The sequence below is a fragment of the Juglans microcarpa x Juglans regia genome, chromosome 5S (genome assembly GCF_004785595.1).
Source record: "Juglans microcarpa x Juglans regia isolate MS1-56 chromosome 5S, Jm3101_v1.0, whole genome shotgun sequence".
Classification (NCBI taxonomy): Eukaryota; Viridiplantae; Streptophyta; class Magnoliopsida; order Fagales; family Juglandaceae; genus Juglans; species Juglans microcarpa x Juglans regia.
Window position 1 is genome coordinate 2,866,196 of NC_054603.1, and position 16,786 is coordinate 2,882,981.

Genomic DNA, 16,786 nt, shown 5'->3' on the forward strand with positions numbered 1-16,786 from the left:
ACTCTCTTTTATTTTCTCATTATTTTTCTTCAGATTATCATTCTTTGTTAATCTTTTCATTTTTTGAGGTACATGAAGTGAGTGAATCATATATATACGACAAGGAAAAAAAAGCAGTTCCAAACACCTATGAGCCACAAGATAGCTCAAGAACGTTGACAAACTGGCATATATAGAATCGAGCTCAACTCAATTTAAAGCTAGCCTAGACATTTAAATCTAGAGGTTTTAGTTATATATATATATATATATATATATATATATATATATATACACGTCAGTTAGACTCAATTTCTTAGCTGCCAACTTTTCTCAGCCTTCTTAAATTTCTAGTACTTTCTCTTATCTAGCAAGAATTTTCAACTTTTAAATTGAAACTCGTTTTCTTCAAGCGCACATTTTCTAATGTATCTCTTTGTTGTATTATGAAGTGGAATGATACAAGTTGCTGAGATCACAAAGAGAAGTAAGGTGAAATATGAGCTTGACAAGAAGACAGGACTAATTAAGGTATTGACCATTTCGTCCTCTTAAATGGAAGATTTTAGTGCTAGTCTGAAAAGTATATTCTTTCGCTGTTACTTTGAAGCCTACTTAACTAGAAAAGGTTGGTTCAAAATGCTTCAAGTCCAAATACTTTTTTGGGTGTTTCTGCTGAATGAGGACTGTAAGATCTTTGGAAAGGTTTTTGAGTTATACTTCTATTCTGGGAGAATCTTAGTTCTTGCATTTTGCTACCTTGTACTTTGATTAGATATCTTCCATCAGATTGATCTTACCATCTACATCAATGGCTCAAGTTGATCGAAATTTGTATTCATTAGTAGTATATCCTCATAACTATGGTCTCATTCCTCACACATTGTGTGAAGACAATGATGTAATACCCGAGTCCTACTACATAGGTCCTTACGTCATCTATTAATATTTTAAGTTAAATATTTTGAGATAAAGACTTTTATCATTTTATTATTTTATTTTAAAGATGGGTATCCTTTTTTATTTTTAAGTGGGTTATTAAATAATTCAAAGATGTGATTTTTATGACTTTACAATATTTCCTTTCAATCTCTTTAATTTTATTTACTAAAGAAATGATCCAAACTCTTTTTATTCATTCCCTAGCTTATGGGACAAGTTGATTTAAACTCATTGACTTTTCTTCCCCTTGAAACCAAAGCTTCCTTAAGAAGCCAAGTAAATCCCCTTACCCGTAGCTTCCTCTAGAAGCTAATTAAATCTCTTCCTTCTCCTACACACCGGTTCCAAGGGACAAGAAAAAAAAAAAAAAAATCTTCTTCTCTTACACCCATCGACAGCTTCCCAAGCAAGCAAATAATTCCCCTTCTCTTCTCCATTCACCCGTCGATTCTAAGGCACACAAGAGAGAAAACTTCACAAGTTTCCTTCCTTCACACGAGAGACTCTCGGTTCCTCTAGTCCGCGCGTCCTCTCTCAGTTCTTCAAACTGATCTCTCTCATTTCTGAAACCTAAGATCTCCACCATAAATCTCCAAGGAAAATCGACCTTGTAAGTGAGTTCTATGGCTCTAATCTCTAGTTTGAAATCTTAAATTTTATGGGTTAACCTAAAGTTTTATTTTTAGGAAATTCCTGTTGTGTTCCAGTTATGTTACGAATGATAGGTCATGTTATGTATATTTTGGGATGGACTCTGAGAGTCCCTTATGGATGAATGTTCAAATAAAATGTCCATTAGGTGTTCTCTTTCTAATTTCTCTTCCTCTTTATCATCTGCGTGTGCTTCCGTGGCTTGAAAGGAGCCAAGTCAGGTAATGCTCTTTCCCTAAGATTTCTTGCGAATGAGATTATGCCAAACAAGTTGTGTTATGTATTTGGGGGTTTTCGAAATTCTGTGTGAGCCGATCATCATGTGGTAGTCTCTAGACAAATTCTCATTTATTTCATCTATTAGCTGCTCTAGTGGGTAGTAACTGAAATGCCCTTTTTTCTGGGTAGATCGAGTGTTTTGAGATGGTATTCCTGTGTGTATCTAATCATTGAGATGGCATATTTTCTGGCATGAGTTTGTTAGTCGCAAGTGATGATTATTTTATCTATTGTGTATATATGTACATGTAGAAGCCGTGAGTTATGCCCTGTTTTGGTGTGTTCCAGCCGTGAGGTTGCAAGGCAGATTTTTGTAGTTCTTCTTGTGTTTTCTTGAGTTAAGCCATGTTTTTAACTATGCTTTTATGTGTTAAATTAATGGAGTTAAAGTTTATAGTTTTAGACATGTTTTCCTAAGATTTATGTCCTAAGTAAGCCACCAAGACTTTTAAATCAAATTAGTAAGCTTACCTCAAGAATTCTTAAATTTGCCAAGAGTTGTATCTCTTTATGAGGTTTTCTTGAGTTTCTACCACTCTTGAGATATTTAATTGTTTGGTTGAGATTTGGTTAAGTGAGGGATGTTTAAGACCATGAATGCAATGAGATTTGCTAGCTGTCTATGTGCCACAGAAACTTTGAAAATATATTCTATTTTGGAAGCCTAAACCAGTCCACTTTACCCTTGCTCAACTTCACCCCTTTTGTTTAACCAAAGATAAACTTTAGTATGAAAAACCATTGAAGAATAAGTGACAAAAACCAACCCTCTTGTGGGCATTTGCCTTTTGTTATATTTACTTCCACATGATGTTACAAAGCTGTCAAAGTACCATTTTGATAAAATTTCCAGATTTGGGCGGTACTTCCTTGTTCCCTACTATGCTCAAATAAATCCCTATCATCCTATACATTTTAACTCATGATTCCTACCTATCCATTGTATAGAAAATGGTAGTCTTTAAAGAGGGACAGCAAGTAAGCTTTATGCTTTCATGGGTTCTTAAATATTGGAATGAGAATACTAAGCGTTGACTTAGTGCTATGTATATAGCTAAAATGGGTTACAGGAAATGTTTTAATTCCAACTTGGGAAGTTTAGTGAGCGCGTATGGGAATCGGTTAGTAAGCTTAAAGTAAAATGAATATTGATGTATTTATTCCATTTCATTGAATAGGAGTTTATTTTCAAGTTCAAAGGAACTCACTAGTAAAGCTCCCAGGTAAGTAGCTATGACCATGCTTCTAACACCAAGTTCTCTTTATGAAAGAATGTCTCTCTCTCTTATTGTAAATGTTCTTCTAAAGAAAAGAGTAAATGAATATAGTATGTACAAGCCCTTTCTTGATAGCCCCTGTTAAGCACCCTATCGATTATAATTGTGTGTATGTGTATAAGGTAATGCATGCACGTAGGTTCTAAGTCATGAGGTTTCCATACATGGTCTCAATAAACTTATTGATTATCCCTATATGTAGTATAGCATGAAAATGTATCTTTTCATAAAAATGCATGTGCATCAAAGTAAGAAAGATGATGAGAATGTTCTGAATGTTTCATGCCTTATGCTTCAAATGATACTTTAAATGAGTTTGAAAATGCCCCTATGAACTGATGCTTTAATAACGCGAAGAAAATGTTTTAAAATGCCCATATGAACTCATGTTTTAAATAATGCGAAGAAAAGCATTTTAAGATGTCCCTATGAACTGATGTTAAATTGTCCCTATAAACTGATGCTTTATGGATACCATGGATAATGATGTTTAAGCTCATGTTTTGAAAATGATGTTCTTTCATGAATGCACTGTTAAATGAAAAGATGATGTTAAGTTCATGCTTTTAAATTACCTTTTTCCATGAATGAACTGCTAAATGATGAAATGGACTGAAAGGATTGACATCAATGAAAGAAAGAAAGAAATGATTGAATGAATGAACGTTTTATTGTATGAAAATACATAACGGCCACATGAATGAATGAAAAGGGGTACCCAATGAATGAATGGACAGATTGCAATGCCGGGTAGTAGTATCTGGTAGTGCACCCAGTGCTACACCCTAACGGAATGAGATTCCAACCCGTGGCCACGGGCGAATCCATTGGACACAGGGCCGCTAACCCTAGCACGCGGGGCGTAACAGTGTGCAATAGCCTATGAAAGTGAAAAGATGAAAAGCATGTTTATGCATGAAAGCTAATAAATGTTTATGCATGAAAGCAATGAAATGTTTATGCATGAAAGTATGGTTTATTCCTTAAACTATTATGCATGAAAGCATTGTCAAGAATAGCGAAAATATTTATGTATTCATGTTTCAAAAGAAAAGAATATATGCCTAGTATGTTCACTGCATGGTGTACTACTTACTGAGTATTCGACTTATTTTGTGTTAAATGTTTTAAACGTTCAGGTAATGATGAAAAGGCTGGGAGCAAGGCATTACTGCAAAGAGAAAGGCAAACGCTTAGGACCTTCCCTAATAAGGACAGTTATGTTACGAATGATAGGTCATGTTATGTATATTTTGGGATGGACTCTGAGAGTCCCTTATGGATGAATGTTCAAATAAAATGTCCATTAGGTGTTCTCTTTTATTAAATGAAAAATTTAAAGTGCACGTGTGTCATGTCCATGCCGATCACTTGTTATTTGAAAAAGAAAATGATAAAAAGAAAGAAAATGCATGTAAGTCAGGATCCCGTCCTTCCTGGGATGGGGTTGTGACAAATGACCCATTGGATGTTTTAGTTCTATTACAGATAGTTTTTTAGTGTTCCTATTTATGTATTCAATAAGAAATTCTCATTGCTCAGTTCTTTGAGTGTTGAAAAAACAAATCTCACTATCATATTTTCTAGATAATTTTGATATTATTAAATTTTTGACATATTTCTTATTGAGTATACAAAAGAATAATTTATTGTAGAAAGTTTCAATATTTACCTATATTCCATTTCCAGAGATCCCTAAATACAAACTGTAAATTCCTGAATTTTTCATATATTGAGACACAAAGTGCACATTGCTCTTCACTTCTTTTTTCACTTTTCTCCAAGTCATTGCAGTAATTCAACAAATTTGTCACAAATCTACCAAATAAATTGCTAGTGATGAATTTGCCACCACGTACTATGTTCATTGGAAGCACTTCCATCAGATTTTTGAGTTAAATATTTATGACCAAAAATAGAATGACTATACATGCAAATCATAATCAAAATGAATGCACATAAAAACATTGGCATTGGACTCATCAAATGAGTTCAATCTTCAAAATTTGACGAATTTATATTTAAAATCATTGCATCGGATTCATCAAATACTAAAATTTGAAACTTTGAGCTACTGTGCATTCCAATTCATCTTCAAATTTGAAGACTCACTATTCACACTCTATAACCATTATTTTATTTACTTAAATTATTGTTTCTCAATTTTGAGCTACAATATATTTAAGTTGGGTAACAATAATTTAAGTATCAAATTAAATTATTAATTAACGTATAGTTAGTGTAATTGTAAAATATGAAAAAAATATATTAAAATTATTATTATTAAAAAAATAATATTATATTATTATTTTGATGAATCCAATGATTAATCCAATGTGGAGTTATGGATAAAGAGGTTTTGGATTTATGAAAAATATGTATTTTTCATCAAATTTTAAAGATGAAAATGATGAATCCAATGCTAATGCTCTAAGGAATTAATTAGGAATTTTTCTACCTCCTCTTTCCTTCCCACCTCTGTCTCTTATCTATTGATCCAATTTAATGAAAACTTTCTTCCCACCAACATCATATACAAGTGGTAAGTGTTTCCTCTAGTTCTTTACTAAAACATGGACTATTAAATGCATGCTTAGTGTCTGATACTACTATTCCCATTTGTCATCACTCTTCTTTGATGAATACAATCATTTTTACCGCTGTTAACATTTTTGAGTTGATGAATTATTTGTTATTTGGCTTGGTTTCTTAAAAATCATTTTTTACAACTCAAATATTTTACCTACTGGTTGACACTTGTTATTGGTTTTTAGATTATTTGTAAATCTAGTTTTGTGCTTCCCACTTGTGGAATTACTTTTTTTAGCAAGAACATATAATTTGGATGTGTATTATATTTTTTGTGGATTCTGTTTTTGAGCATTTTTTTTAATTTTCCGGAAAACTCTTTTTCGGCAAGTAGATTTCACCGCAATTATTTTTCTTCGTCGATTTTACTTATTTGTGGAGATTAAGTATCGCTGCAAATAATCTTTTTCGGCGACAATTACCCACTGGAAATACATAATGGCGATGGTTATTTAAAATCGCTGGGAAAATATTGAGTCATTTGCAGCGATTTTCTAACCAGTTGTGACGATGTGTATCATCGTAATTGACTTTCCTCAAAGATTTAAGGGTAAACGAAAAGGCTATTTCCATCGATTTTTTTGACAGTTGCGACAGACAAAAATCGTCGGAAACAATAGTTTTTTGTGACGATTTTTGTCTTTCGTTGAAATTTATCAAAAATGATATTTTAATTTCATCGAACATGCAGCGAAATAGAAATCGTCGAAAATGATCAATTGCAGCGATTATTAAGGGTATTTGCGACAATTTTGAGCGCTGGAAAAGACCCGATTTCTTGTAGTGTCTATAGCTACGATCAAGAGATAACGATGATGTGAGTTTGGTTTTCATAATGTGTATATGTATAAGAGATCAGAGAGAGAGAGAGAATGCAATAGGATGTAGTACTGGATCTGAGGAAGATCGATCAGCTAACTCTATCCATCGTTTTGAACCGTTCCTCTCCAGTAGTGTCCTTCTTGGCAACACATGAACTTCCCCCTTTTCACACAAAACATGCGTACATAAGATTAGGGCTTCGTACTTTGATTCTTTGCTCGCAACTTCTAAATTTGCTCTACGACTCGACCTTTGAATTGGATTGTATCACACACACACACACACACACACACACGCACACACACATATATATATATAGACATATATACAACAATTGGAGTAATCCTAATAAGAATAGGAATAAAATTAGTCTTCCAATTGGAATAGAAATTCTTTTACATGCAGTTGGATAATCTTACTACAATACTATCTGCTATGGACCCATGAATGTAAGTAGGCTAATAATCGGTACATGTATCTGCCTCTTTTTTATTTAATTCTTTCAATTGGTCATGATCTTGTTTGTAGTCCTTTAAAAGCTCAGGTCCACTTTAGCGTCAACCTTGGAGCAAGCTAGCGATTTTCCGACTTATTTGGATCATTTTCAATCCTTCCACAGAGGGATCGAGGATGGGTGAATATGCACTATCATCATTTGATCATCTTTACACCTTATAATGAACCTTACAAATGAGTATGGTTCTATAAAACATTGTTGTAAGATTTGTAATCATCTGATCATTGTTGTTTAATTTATACTTCCTCTGAGAAGTTTTGGGCCCTATATATTGTGACATATTATCTAATAAATCAGATAATTCATGTGTTTTCTTCAAACAGGCCGAAGAATAGCAAGATCTGATAAGTTTAGTTGCCAGGATATTGGATTTGGCTTTAATCTTTAGTTAATTGTAGCATGTACACTGATTAATATTTTGGTATGCCTTTTACTTTTATATTATGTATATATATCTTGACTCAATTGATATTTTTGTTATATATATAGTACTGTCTATCATGTCATGTATCTATGATACTCATCTTTTGTTGTATCTCTGACAAAAAAGTTTTTAGTTTCAGGTACATGACTACGGAGGCAAAGCAGTGGGGTACGTGGATATTGGATCAAGGTATTTTAGGGCGGATGCAGGCCTTAATTGGTGACAAAATAAATGTATGAGGTCCCTCTTTATTATTACAAAAATACTTGTTGCAACCGCCTGGTGTAACCGGCTTGCGACCGGCGCATCTAATAAAATTTTTATTTCTTTCTCCCTCTCTCTCTCCATTTCGTTTCTTTTCTCTATATCAATTTTCAGTTCTTCTATATACAGTCGTTAGATACAACTAATGTGCAGTCGTCCATGCCACGTCAGATTTAAAATGAATTGTTTACTCTTTCTCTAACGCACATGTTCTCTCTCATTAGCTCTCTCTCTCTCATCAACTCTGTCTATCTCTCATTCCTCGGGTCGTCTCTCTCTCTCATCAGCTCGGTCGTCCTCTCTCATTAGCTCTCTCTCTCTTTCTCTCATCAGCTCCATCAGCTCGGTCTCTCTCTCTCTCTCATCTCTCTCTCTCATCAGCTCGGTCTCTCTCTCATCAAATGTCTCCACGTCAGTCTCGTTTACACGCCGTTTGCACCAAGTGCTTGCAACAAACGTTTCTCATCAATTTTATCTGTTATAATCCTTCTTTCTTTTACGAGTGTTTATGTACGAGCATAGAACGACAGGTTTAAAACATCCTAAAAAAAGGTCACCAACGGCTAGATATCCATCTTTGCATCTTTAATTAAAAATGGAGATGTAGATAGGCTGTTTTCTTCAATACAATTCTTTAGACATTGCCTTCGTTCTCGTGCTCTGGGTTCTCACTTGCGAAAATTTTTCTTCTCTTTATTGAAAAATAGATGCTATTAAGCCTGTGGTTGGGTCCACCCCACTGTGAAATTTTTTTATCCTGATTAACATTCTACTGACATACCTAGTTGTGAAATTATAGAAGAGCCCATCAAGGTCATACATATATTGGCTAGTGTGTTTGGAGAACTGACTGGTTTCATTGGCCATAATTATTAAGTTTAGTTTAGGGTAAGGAAATTGTAGAATTGCTGTCAAAACTTTGTGATTTTGTGTTGAAAAACTGTGGAAAAAGAGTGGAGTTGGTGAAGGTGAGAAGTGTTGTTTGTTCCATTTTTTATCATATTCAGTGCTCATTATGGAAAGAAGTGAACTCAAGTTATTTCCAGAATGGTTGAGAAATACTGGAAGTGCTACTGGGGGTGGCATTTTAGCCCACCATTCTGTGTCAACTACTACTCATTCAGGTACTTTTCAACTTGCTAACTTGTTATTAATGATGCTTAACAAAATAAAAACAATTAAAGAATAAAATTACATGAGAAAAACAAAAATCAATGCCTGGACGAGAGAAGATTTGCTGCAATTGGGTGAAATTGGGGTTCTGATGGAATCGTTCAAAACCAGGTTGCGAGAGAGAGCTGAGAAAAGAAAGTTAAGAGGGAGAAAAGAAAGGTTGCGAGAGAGAGCTAAGAGAGAGAGAAAGTGTAGAGAAAGAAAAGAAGATTTGTCTTTTTTATAATATTTTATTCTACCTAAACTGTCAGATATAGTCCGATTATCCCTGATTGCATATCTCGGTTGTACCTAGCAAAACTCTTTTTTTTTACTTTATCTTTATGATTGCGGACTGTTGTTCACAAATTGCAGGCCATCAGAAGTTTCTTGATCTCATCCTTAATTCTAAGCTTCGTAGGAATGCCTCTGCTTCAGCTAACATCAGCAACCTTGCTTCACAAAGCACCCTTGCAAATCCAGGTTTTTTACCAAAAAAAAAATTATTAAAGATTCCTGATTGATACGTTGGTCTGCAAGAAAGTTCAAGGAATAGTGTATTGTACAGTATTTGACGACTGATTCAGTGTGAATGATGCTGTGTGATGGGTATTTAATTTATGGAAAAATCTATTCCTAGGCTAGTTGAAGTTACCAACACCACACACCGTGACGTGGCAAACCAGGTCTGGTCGCCACGTCACGATTTTACACTTCCCACCTAGATGGGGTTCGTCCCTTCACAGATTCATTCCTCCCCATCTCCCTCACTTCCCTCTGTCCGTAACCAAAATTGCCCAAAATCTCAAGTTCAACAACATCGTCGTGCGAGAAAAGGACCCACACCCACCAAGCCTTCGTCCCTTCAGAGAGTTTCCTCCCCGTCTCCCTCACTTCTCTCTGTCCGTAACCCACCAAAATTGCATTTCCAAAATTTCGAATGAGCCTGTTTCATCGCCATGCGAGAAAAGGACCCTTACCCACCAAGCCTCTCTTTTCCCTAGCTCAGATCCACTGCATTGTCGTGTGAGAAAAGGCTCCGCACCCACCAAGCCTCTATTTTCCCTAGGCAATTTCTCAACATTTTGCAGGTTCTGAACATTTTTCATTTATCAACATTTTGTAGTTCTAGAAAATTGCAAGTTCCTTTCTCAACATTTAATAGGTTCCACCCATGTGTTTCCTTCACTCTCTGACCCTCTCGCTCTCGGTTTCTCAAAATTTTGTATGAGCCTTGCGGAGGAAGACATTCAGTAAAATGTTCGTTTTACTTGAAAAAAAAATTAAATAAATGAAATGCCACATCATCCCGTGTGTGGTGTTGGAGAAGTAAAGGCAGGTGTATAGACGAACTCTTAAGAGCTTTGCTATTCATAAGCCCACACACCACAATTTCTTTTATTTTTTTAATTTTTTTAAATTTTTTATGAAAGAGCTTTGCTATTCACAAGTCTCACACACCACACACCACCCTTTTTGTTATTTTTTTAATTGTTTTCTATTACCAAATGTGGGTTATATAGATTATGAGTAGAAGAATTCAATTATTTTAAGAAGAATAAAACTAAAAAAAAATTAAAAAAATAAAAGAAATTTTTAGATGTGTAGGGCTTATGAATAGCAAAACGCTTATTCCTAGAATGTGCAATGTTTGACGAAGGATTTCAAGCCCTTGGTGTGCACATTGTTATTGGTGTTTCTTTTTTAACAACTTCGTGTGCCAATTCACCATGGTTATAGTGAATCTGAAGTTTGGTGCATTTTCTAATGCGCAATGAGTGTCCAGGAACCTTTTAGTGGTGTGATTTAAGCACGTCGTATCAGTGTATTTATGTTAGGGGCATAGATGCTTTCAATGCGTTACATGCTGATCTTGAGGTTTCATTTAAGTTATGAAAGCTTGACTCACTACATGATATATTATGGATAAGAATAAAATGCTACTTAATACGAATTTCAAGTACTGCGACTGCTCTTTACTGTCTCTTTTCTCTGTCAATCATGCCCATGCCTGCTTTTTATTAATTATGATAATTATAGAAGACAAGATCTTGTACATATTTTTTATTCCTTTCTGCTGCTTTTGATTTCTTTTCTTTCTGCGTTCTTTAATTTTCTAGCTCCTCTAGTCAAACGCACAAGCAGCTGGTCCTTTGATCATGAGAAGCTTCTTATACGGTTGTGAATTTCAGTGACAGTCTTCCAGTCTTCATTTGTTACTTCATGAAGATATTGACAGCTAGGTGGAAACATGTTATGATCAATTGTTTTGCAGGTTTTGGTTTTTGATATGGCCGTTGTGCTGTATCTTAGGGATGTTGATAAATTCTTGCTTAGATCACTAAAGATATATAACTTTTACCAGAAAATTATGTTGAAGAAACTCTCTGGATCAGTGCTATCTTTGGTTTAGATCATAGTTTTTGTAATAGATAGCTTTTGTAGAATTTTTTTTATTAGTTGGAAAGATTGCTTTTATTAATTTTTTTATTAGCTTTTGTAATTTAACCTGTATTATGTTGAAAAGAAGAACAATAGCAATTATCTTCCCCACTGAGGAATGTAGCAGGAAAAAAAAAAAAAAACGACCCAATTGATACGGGCTGGTCGGGCCGGTTTGGCGCGTTATTGGGACTGGGTCGGGCTGGCCCGGGTTCAGAACCGGTTGGTTCTCATCTGTTGCAGGCCTACAGTATAAACCATGATCGAATGGCGGTCTATATATGATCCATCTGTCTATCTCAGCCACCAATGATGTTTGACTACAGAGTTGGGCCTTCTCAAACCCATTAAGCATGCTTGTTATATGGGCCTAGCGAAAAATGTAAGACAGACTTTATTGGCCCAAAAAGAATTTATGATAAGTTTTATTTTTTTAAGAACTTATATAAAATTAAGAAAAATTCTATTTGGAAGACAATGTGTAAAGCACATCCTTTATTTTAATGACATAACAAGATTTAATTTATTAAAAAAAATTTAAAATTAAAATATCTTACAAATCAAGCGGTAGTAACCATGTCAGTCAAATTTGGATGCACAGTACTGTATCAGTAATGAGTTTAACGTGGGAGGATGAAGCAGCGCTCTGATCACCTTCCGGAGGACATAGATTGGAGTGAATGACGGGGAAGATTCCCCTCGTGTTGTGCAAGAAAGAAATTCATACGCTTAATTCCCATGCATAGCAGTTGACTACGTAACATCATAGATCCAGAGTATTAACTTATAATATATAGTTCGCATCCCGAAATATGCAGTGGCTAGAAAAATTTAGGAAATTTAATTAATATATATATATATATATATATATATGATCTAGCTAACTTAAGATTCCAAGTTTATATAAGTGCATGCCGTGGCACTTAAAAAGAGTCGAAGTGTGTACATAATATGTACATCTAACAATGATTATCTTATTTGGCGTAGCACATGATGGATGTGACTTGATTTTGATTACTAAAGTGTCACGTTTACTTGTAATATATCTTATAAATTGAGGTATTTTTATTTTATACGTTAAATTTATTTTATAATAAAAATAATTTTTATTATATCACATTAAATTATTTTATTTTATAAATTTATTTTTATATAATTTATTTGTGATTAAAATATTTTTCTTTTAAATAATCATATAATTAATAACTTTGAATTAATGTTGGATCTTACATAGACATAGGAGCAAATCACGGGCATCTATATTGGAGAGGTCATGTGCATGGGGTCTCCAATACGTAACATTTCAAGAGCCACGTAGAAAATGGAGCTTAAACTTTTGAAAAAAATACGTAGACACAGACCGACAAATCCGCGAGTAACTCGGTGCCCTTTAACATGGGTTTCTTTCTTATCTTCGACATCTTTGTCTCTTTCTTTTTTCAAAGGTTAGCTTATTATAACTATATCAATCTCACCTATCTGTCCCTTTGGTTTTAAGATCTCTCACTTTTAGGCGCTTCTTCTTTGACTATATATTTAGTGCACTTTCTGGGTGCTTCTTCCACTTCAAAACAACAAGATGGCAGTACTTCTCTCTCTAATTTGTTTTGTGGTTTTCTTTTCTCTCTGCAATGGCTCTGCTTCTGCAGCTATTACTGATCATCCGCATCTTGATGGTAAACAGCTTACTTTTTCACCACCTGTTCGATCTCTTGCATTATTTATTTATTTTTTGCTGCAATGTAAAATTAGTCATGAGTATATATAGATTGAGAGGCGCCTGACCATGGCTGTATGGCTCTCGATCAGTTTTCTCCGTTCCTAGTATATATATGTCTAATTCGGGCAGGGAAAAATCTACTTAATTCATACAAGTAAAACAAGAAAAAGACAGAAACCTCGAACCATTATAAGAAGATTAATTTATCTATAAACATTGTGCTTTGTGTAGTTTCAGCCAATTATGGGTATGATTTTGTTTTACGTACGTTTCATTTTGTCTTTTTTTGAACACAAGAACTTCTCCCAAATGGCAACTTTGAAGAATCACCAGCGAAATCAAACCTCCAGAAGACAGTGATCAAAGGAAAATACTCGCTCCCAAGATGGGAAATCAACGGCTTGGTGGAGTACGTCTCGGGTGGGCCTCAACCAGGCGGCTTCTTCTTCGCCGTTCCTCGTGGGGTTCACGCGGTTAAACTAGGGAATGAGGCCTCCATCTCTCAAGGCGTGAACGTCAATCCAGGCTCTATTTACTCCATCACGTTTGGGGCAACAAGAACTTGTGCTCAAGACGAAGTGCTGAGGGTTTCAGTCCCTGGTCAGTCAACAGACCTCTCTATTCAGACCCTTTTTAGCAGTAACGGGGGTGACACTTATGCCTTCGCTTTCAAGGCAACTTCTAAGGTTGTCAAGATGACATTTCACAACCCTGGGATTCAGGAGGACCCCACTTGTGGACCCCTCTTGGATGCCATTGCAATCAAGGAGTTGCTGCCCCTCAAGTATAGTACCAGAGGTTTAATTTTGTCCATGTGATCTTTGGTTTCATTCTCTAATCTAGATTTTAGATTTTGGGTTACTGATTATTTGTCCGTGCTGTCCATGCATGCAGGTAACCTCGTGAAAAATGCAGGCTTTGAAATAGGCCCCCACGTTTTCAAGAACTTCTCCACCGGAATCCTCCTCCCTCCAAAGCAACTTGATCTAATCTCCCCACTTCCCGGTTGGATCATCGAGTCCCTCAAACCAGTGAAGTACATCGACAGGAAGCACTTCTACGTTCCCTCGGGACTCGCCGCAATTGAACTGGTTGCAGGGCGAGAGAGCGCCATTGCCCAAATCATCAGAACAGTTCCTGACAAGTTTTACAACCTCACATTCACCATTGGAGACGCTAAGAACGCCTGCCATGGCGATATGATGGTTGAAGCCTTTGCTGCCAAGGAAACTTTAAAAGTACCATATGTTTCTAAAGGAAAAGGAGGGTTTAAAACTGCTAGTTTCAAGTTCCAAGCAATCTCGGCTCGGACAAGGATAACATTTTTCAGTGCCTACTATCACACAAGGCTTCATGATTATGGTCATATTTGTGGCCCTTTCTTGGATGATGTTAGGGTATTTCCTGCCTACTAATCCCAAGTAATGTCTCTTGAATAAGTTTTTTGAGTTGTAAGGTTTGCATCTTTCTGTGGAAACAAACAGGGGTTCAATTTTTTTTTTTGGATAAAGGTCTTTAGAGAGAGGTCATGTGAGTCATATGGAGTAGATTTTTGTATTCTCATTCTATTTACATAGTGATTTATCGTCGGATTTGTTTTTTTCAATATTGGACTAGACATATGATAAAAATATAAGGAATATTTTAAAATTTTACAAAAATAAATCTATAAATTGACGTAACTTGATGCAGCATGTTAGATTATAAAATTACTTTTTATGTAAAATAGATCTAACATATTATATAAAATTATATTAATTTATGAATTTATTTTTATATAATTTCTTTGTGTCCGTAATAATTCTCTAAAAATATTTATTGGGGTTCTTTAAAGAACTCTTAAAGTAAATTATGGAAATTGTTACTTTGACACCTAATTTTGACAATCCCTATATTTTATTTTATTTTTTTAATTTTTTTAATAATTAAGAAAGTAACTATTAATATATTGATATTTATTTTATATTTTTTAAAAGTGACAAAAAAATGTGAATAAAAAAATTAAAAAAAAAATAAGAAGATAAATCTATTGAGACTTGCTGGCGCAGCCTAGCACTACTTATAAATTATTAGGTACTTTTTTTTATAATACTGTTCATTAAAGTTATATAAAGATTCCTTCTATGTCAGCCAAAAGCTGCACTGTACCCTATAAATTTTAAGCCCAATTACCTACGTTAATCGATATTTGCAATCGAATTTGGTCAATGGAAGAGTCAATTGTGATCCAACATGCCCACTACCTTGGATTTAAGAATTTATGGTATTTTGTTTCACTGTTATAAGTTGAACAACGAGATAAAAATGGTCCATGTACGATTGGTTCTTACCCGTTGGAATTATTATTTTATGGGTAATGCTATCTATAAATCTTACATTTTAAACACTTACTTAAAAATATGTCATTTTATATTTTTATCCTATTTTATTTATAAACATATCTAGAATTATTTTTATTACGTGATTAAAAAAGTAAAATAACATATTTTTAAGTGGATATGCAGAATGTGAGACTTATATCTAAAATTTTTTTTATTTTATTATATTAGGCAGTTGGCTATGATATTTCATCCATATTATTTAATTAGTATATTATTATTATTATTTTTTTATTAAAGGGGGTGGCATCAGTATCAGTCCATCGGACTCTTGACTATTATTTATGAAATCAAACTATATCAAATAAATGATTATGTGTGTGTTCTATATACCCATTTGCCTACTTAATGTAACCTTAATGTAAATTGTATTTTTTTTTCTTTTAAATATTTTTTTAATATCTCTAAATATTTTTAAAAAATAAAAAAAAATATTAATAGAGTAAAATTTTTTGTTTTAAAAAAATAAAAGATATAAAAAAATGAGGATAAACTTAAACAGTATACCATCATTTTCCTTTAAAAATATAATTCTTCTAATTGCTATTCCCCCTCTCGAGAAAACGGGAATGAGATGGAAACTTGCAAAATACGGCAACGAGTCTCAAATCATCATTATCCTTATTTATTGATCATCACTATCCTCTTTTGCAAGCCAGTAACGCTGGATTAGCCAAGATCAATGAGGCTTATTTTCCTGTTTTCTTCAAGTTATTGGAATCGCAATTAATTAATAAAAGAAAAATTTTAATTTGTCTCATGTTTTTATTCTTAGATTTGATTGTTCATGTATTTTAATTTTTTTTTCTTTAATAGTCAAGAAAGTAACTACTAATGTATTTATATATATATATATATTAAATATTTCAATATGTTTGAAAATGTATGAAATAAAAAATAAAAAAAATACAAATGAGCAGGGCCAAAGTTACATATAGTCTAGACAACCGAATAGCAGGCAGGACCTACTAATAAATTTTTTTAGTCTTTTTCCTTATTTTTATTTTTAGCACACTTAAGTCGTTGATATAGAAATTTTCCACGTCAAGTATATTAAAAAATAATTGATTTTAAAAAAAAATTATAATAGGTGACACAATAATGACTCATCATTAATATAAAAAATTATTAATGAGGTTAATTGCCCTAATTAAATGGGAAAACGGGTCAAACCTATCTACCGATAAACGACGCTACTACACTATGACTATACCAGAAACAAAATTATAAGTTGTAGTCTAGTAGGGCCGTTGGGATCTAAAAAAACAAAAAGAAAAAAAAGTAGGGTCGTTGGGCAATTCGTCAAACTTATTTATTTATTTATTATTTTTTTAATAAGTAAGAAATGAC

General features: G+C 33.9%; 1 protein-coding gene and 1 long non-coding RNA gene across 2 annotated transcripts; one reads left to right on the plus strand and one right to left on the minus strand.

The window, feature by feature from the left end:
- Positions 1-2,223: 2,223 nt before the first annotated feature.
- Positions 2,224-4,995, minus strand: LOC121268392. Its single transcript, XR_005941154.1, has 3 exons — positions 4,984-4,995; positions 4,744-4,749; positions 2,224-2,357 (listed from the first exon to the last, which is right to left on the minus strand). It is a non-coding gene; the product is annotated as an uncharacterized LOC121268392 (long non-coding RNA).
- A 7,858-nt stretch (positions 4,996-12,853) lies between these two features.
- LOC121268393 lies at positions 12,854-14,660 on the plus strand. The gene is made up of 3 exons (XM_041172652.1): positions 12,854-13,014; positions 13,356-13,856; positions 13,953-14,660. The coding sequence occupies exons 1-3, from the start codon at positions 12,918-12,920 to the stop codon at positions 14,471-14,473; spliced, it is 1,119 nt and encodes a 372-aa protein (XP_041028586.1). The 5' UTR covers positions 12,854-12,917; the 3' UTR covers positions 14,474-14,660.
- The last annotated feature ends 2,126 nt before the right edge of the window (positions 14,661-16,786 follow it).

Coding starts and splice junctions, on each gene's coding strand:
- LOC121268393 (XM_041172652.1), top strand. CDS start 12,918: ATGGCAGTACTTCTCTCTCTAATTTGTTTTGTGGTTTTCTTTTCTCTC. Junction 13,015..13,355: donor TGATCATCCGCATCTTGATG/GTAAACAGCTTA, acceptor TTTGAACACAAG/AACTTCTCCCAAATGGCAAC. Junction 13,857..13,952: donor CCTCAAGTATAGTACCAGAG/GTTTAATTTTGT, acceptor CCATGCATGCAG/GTAACCTCGTGAAAAATGCA.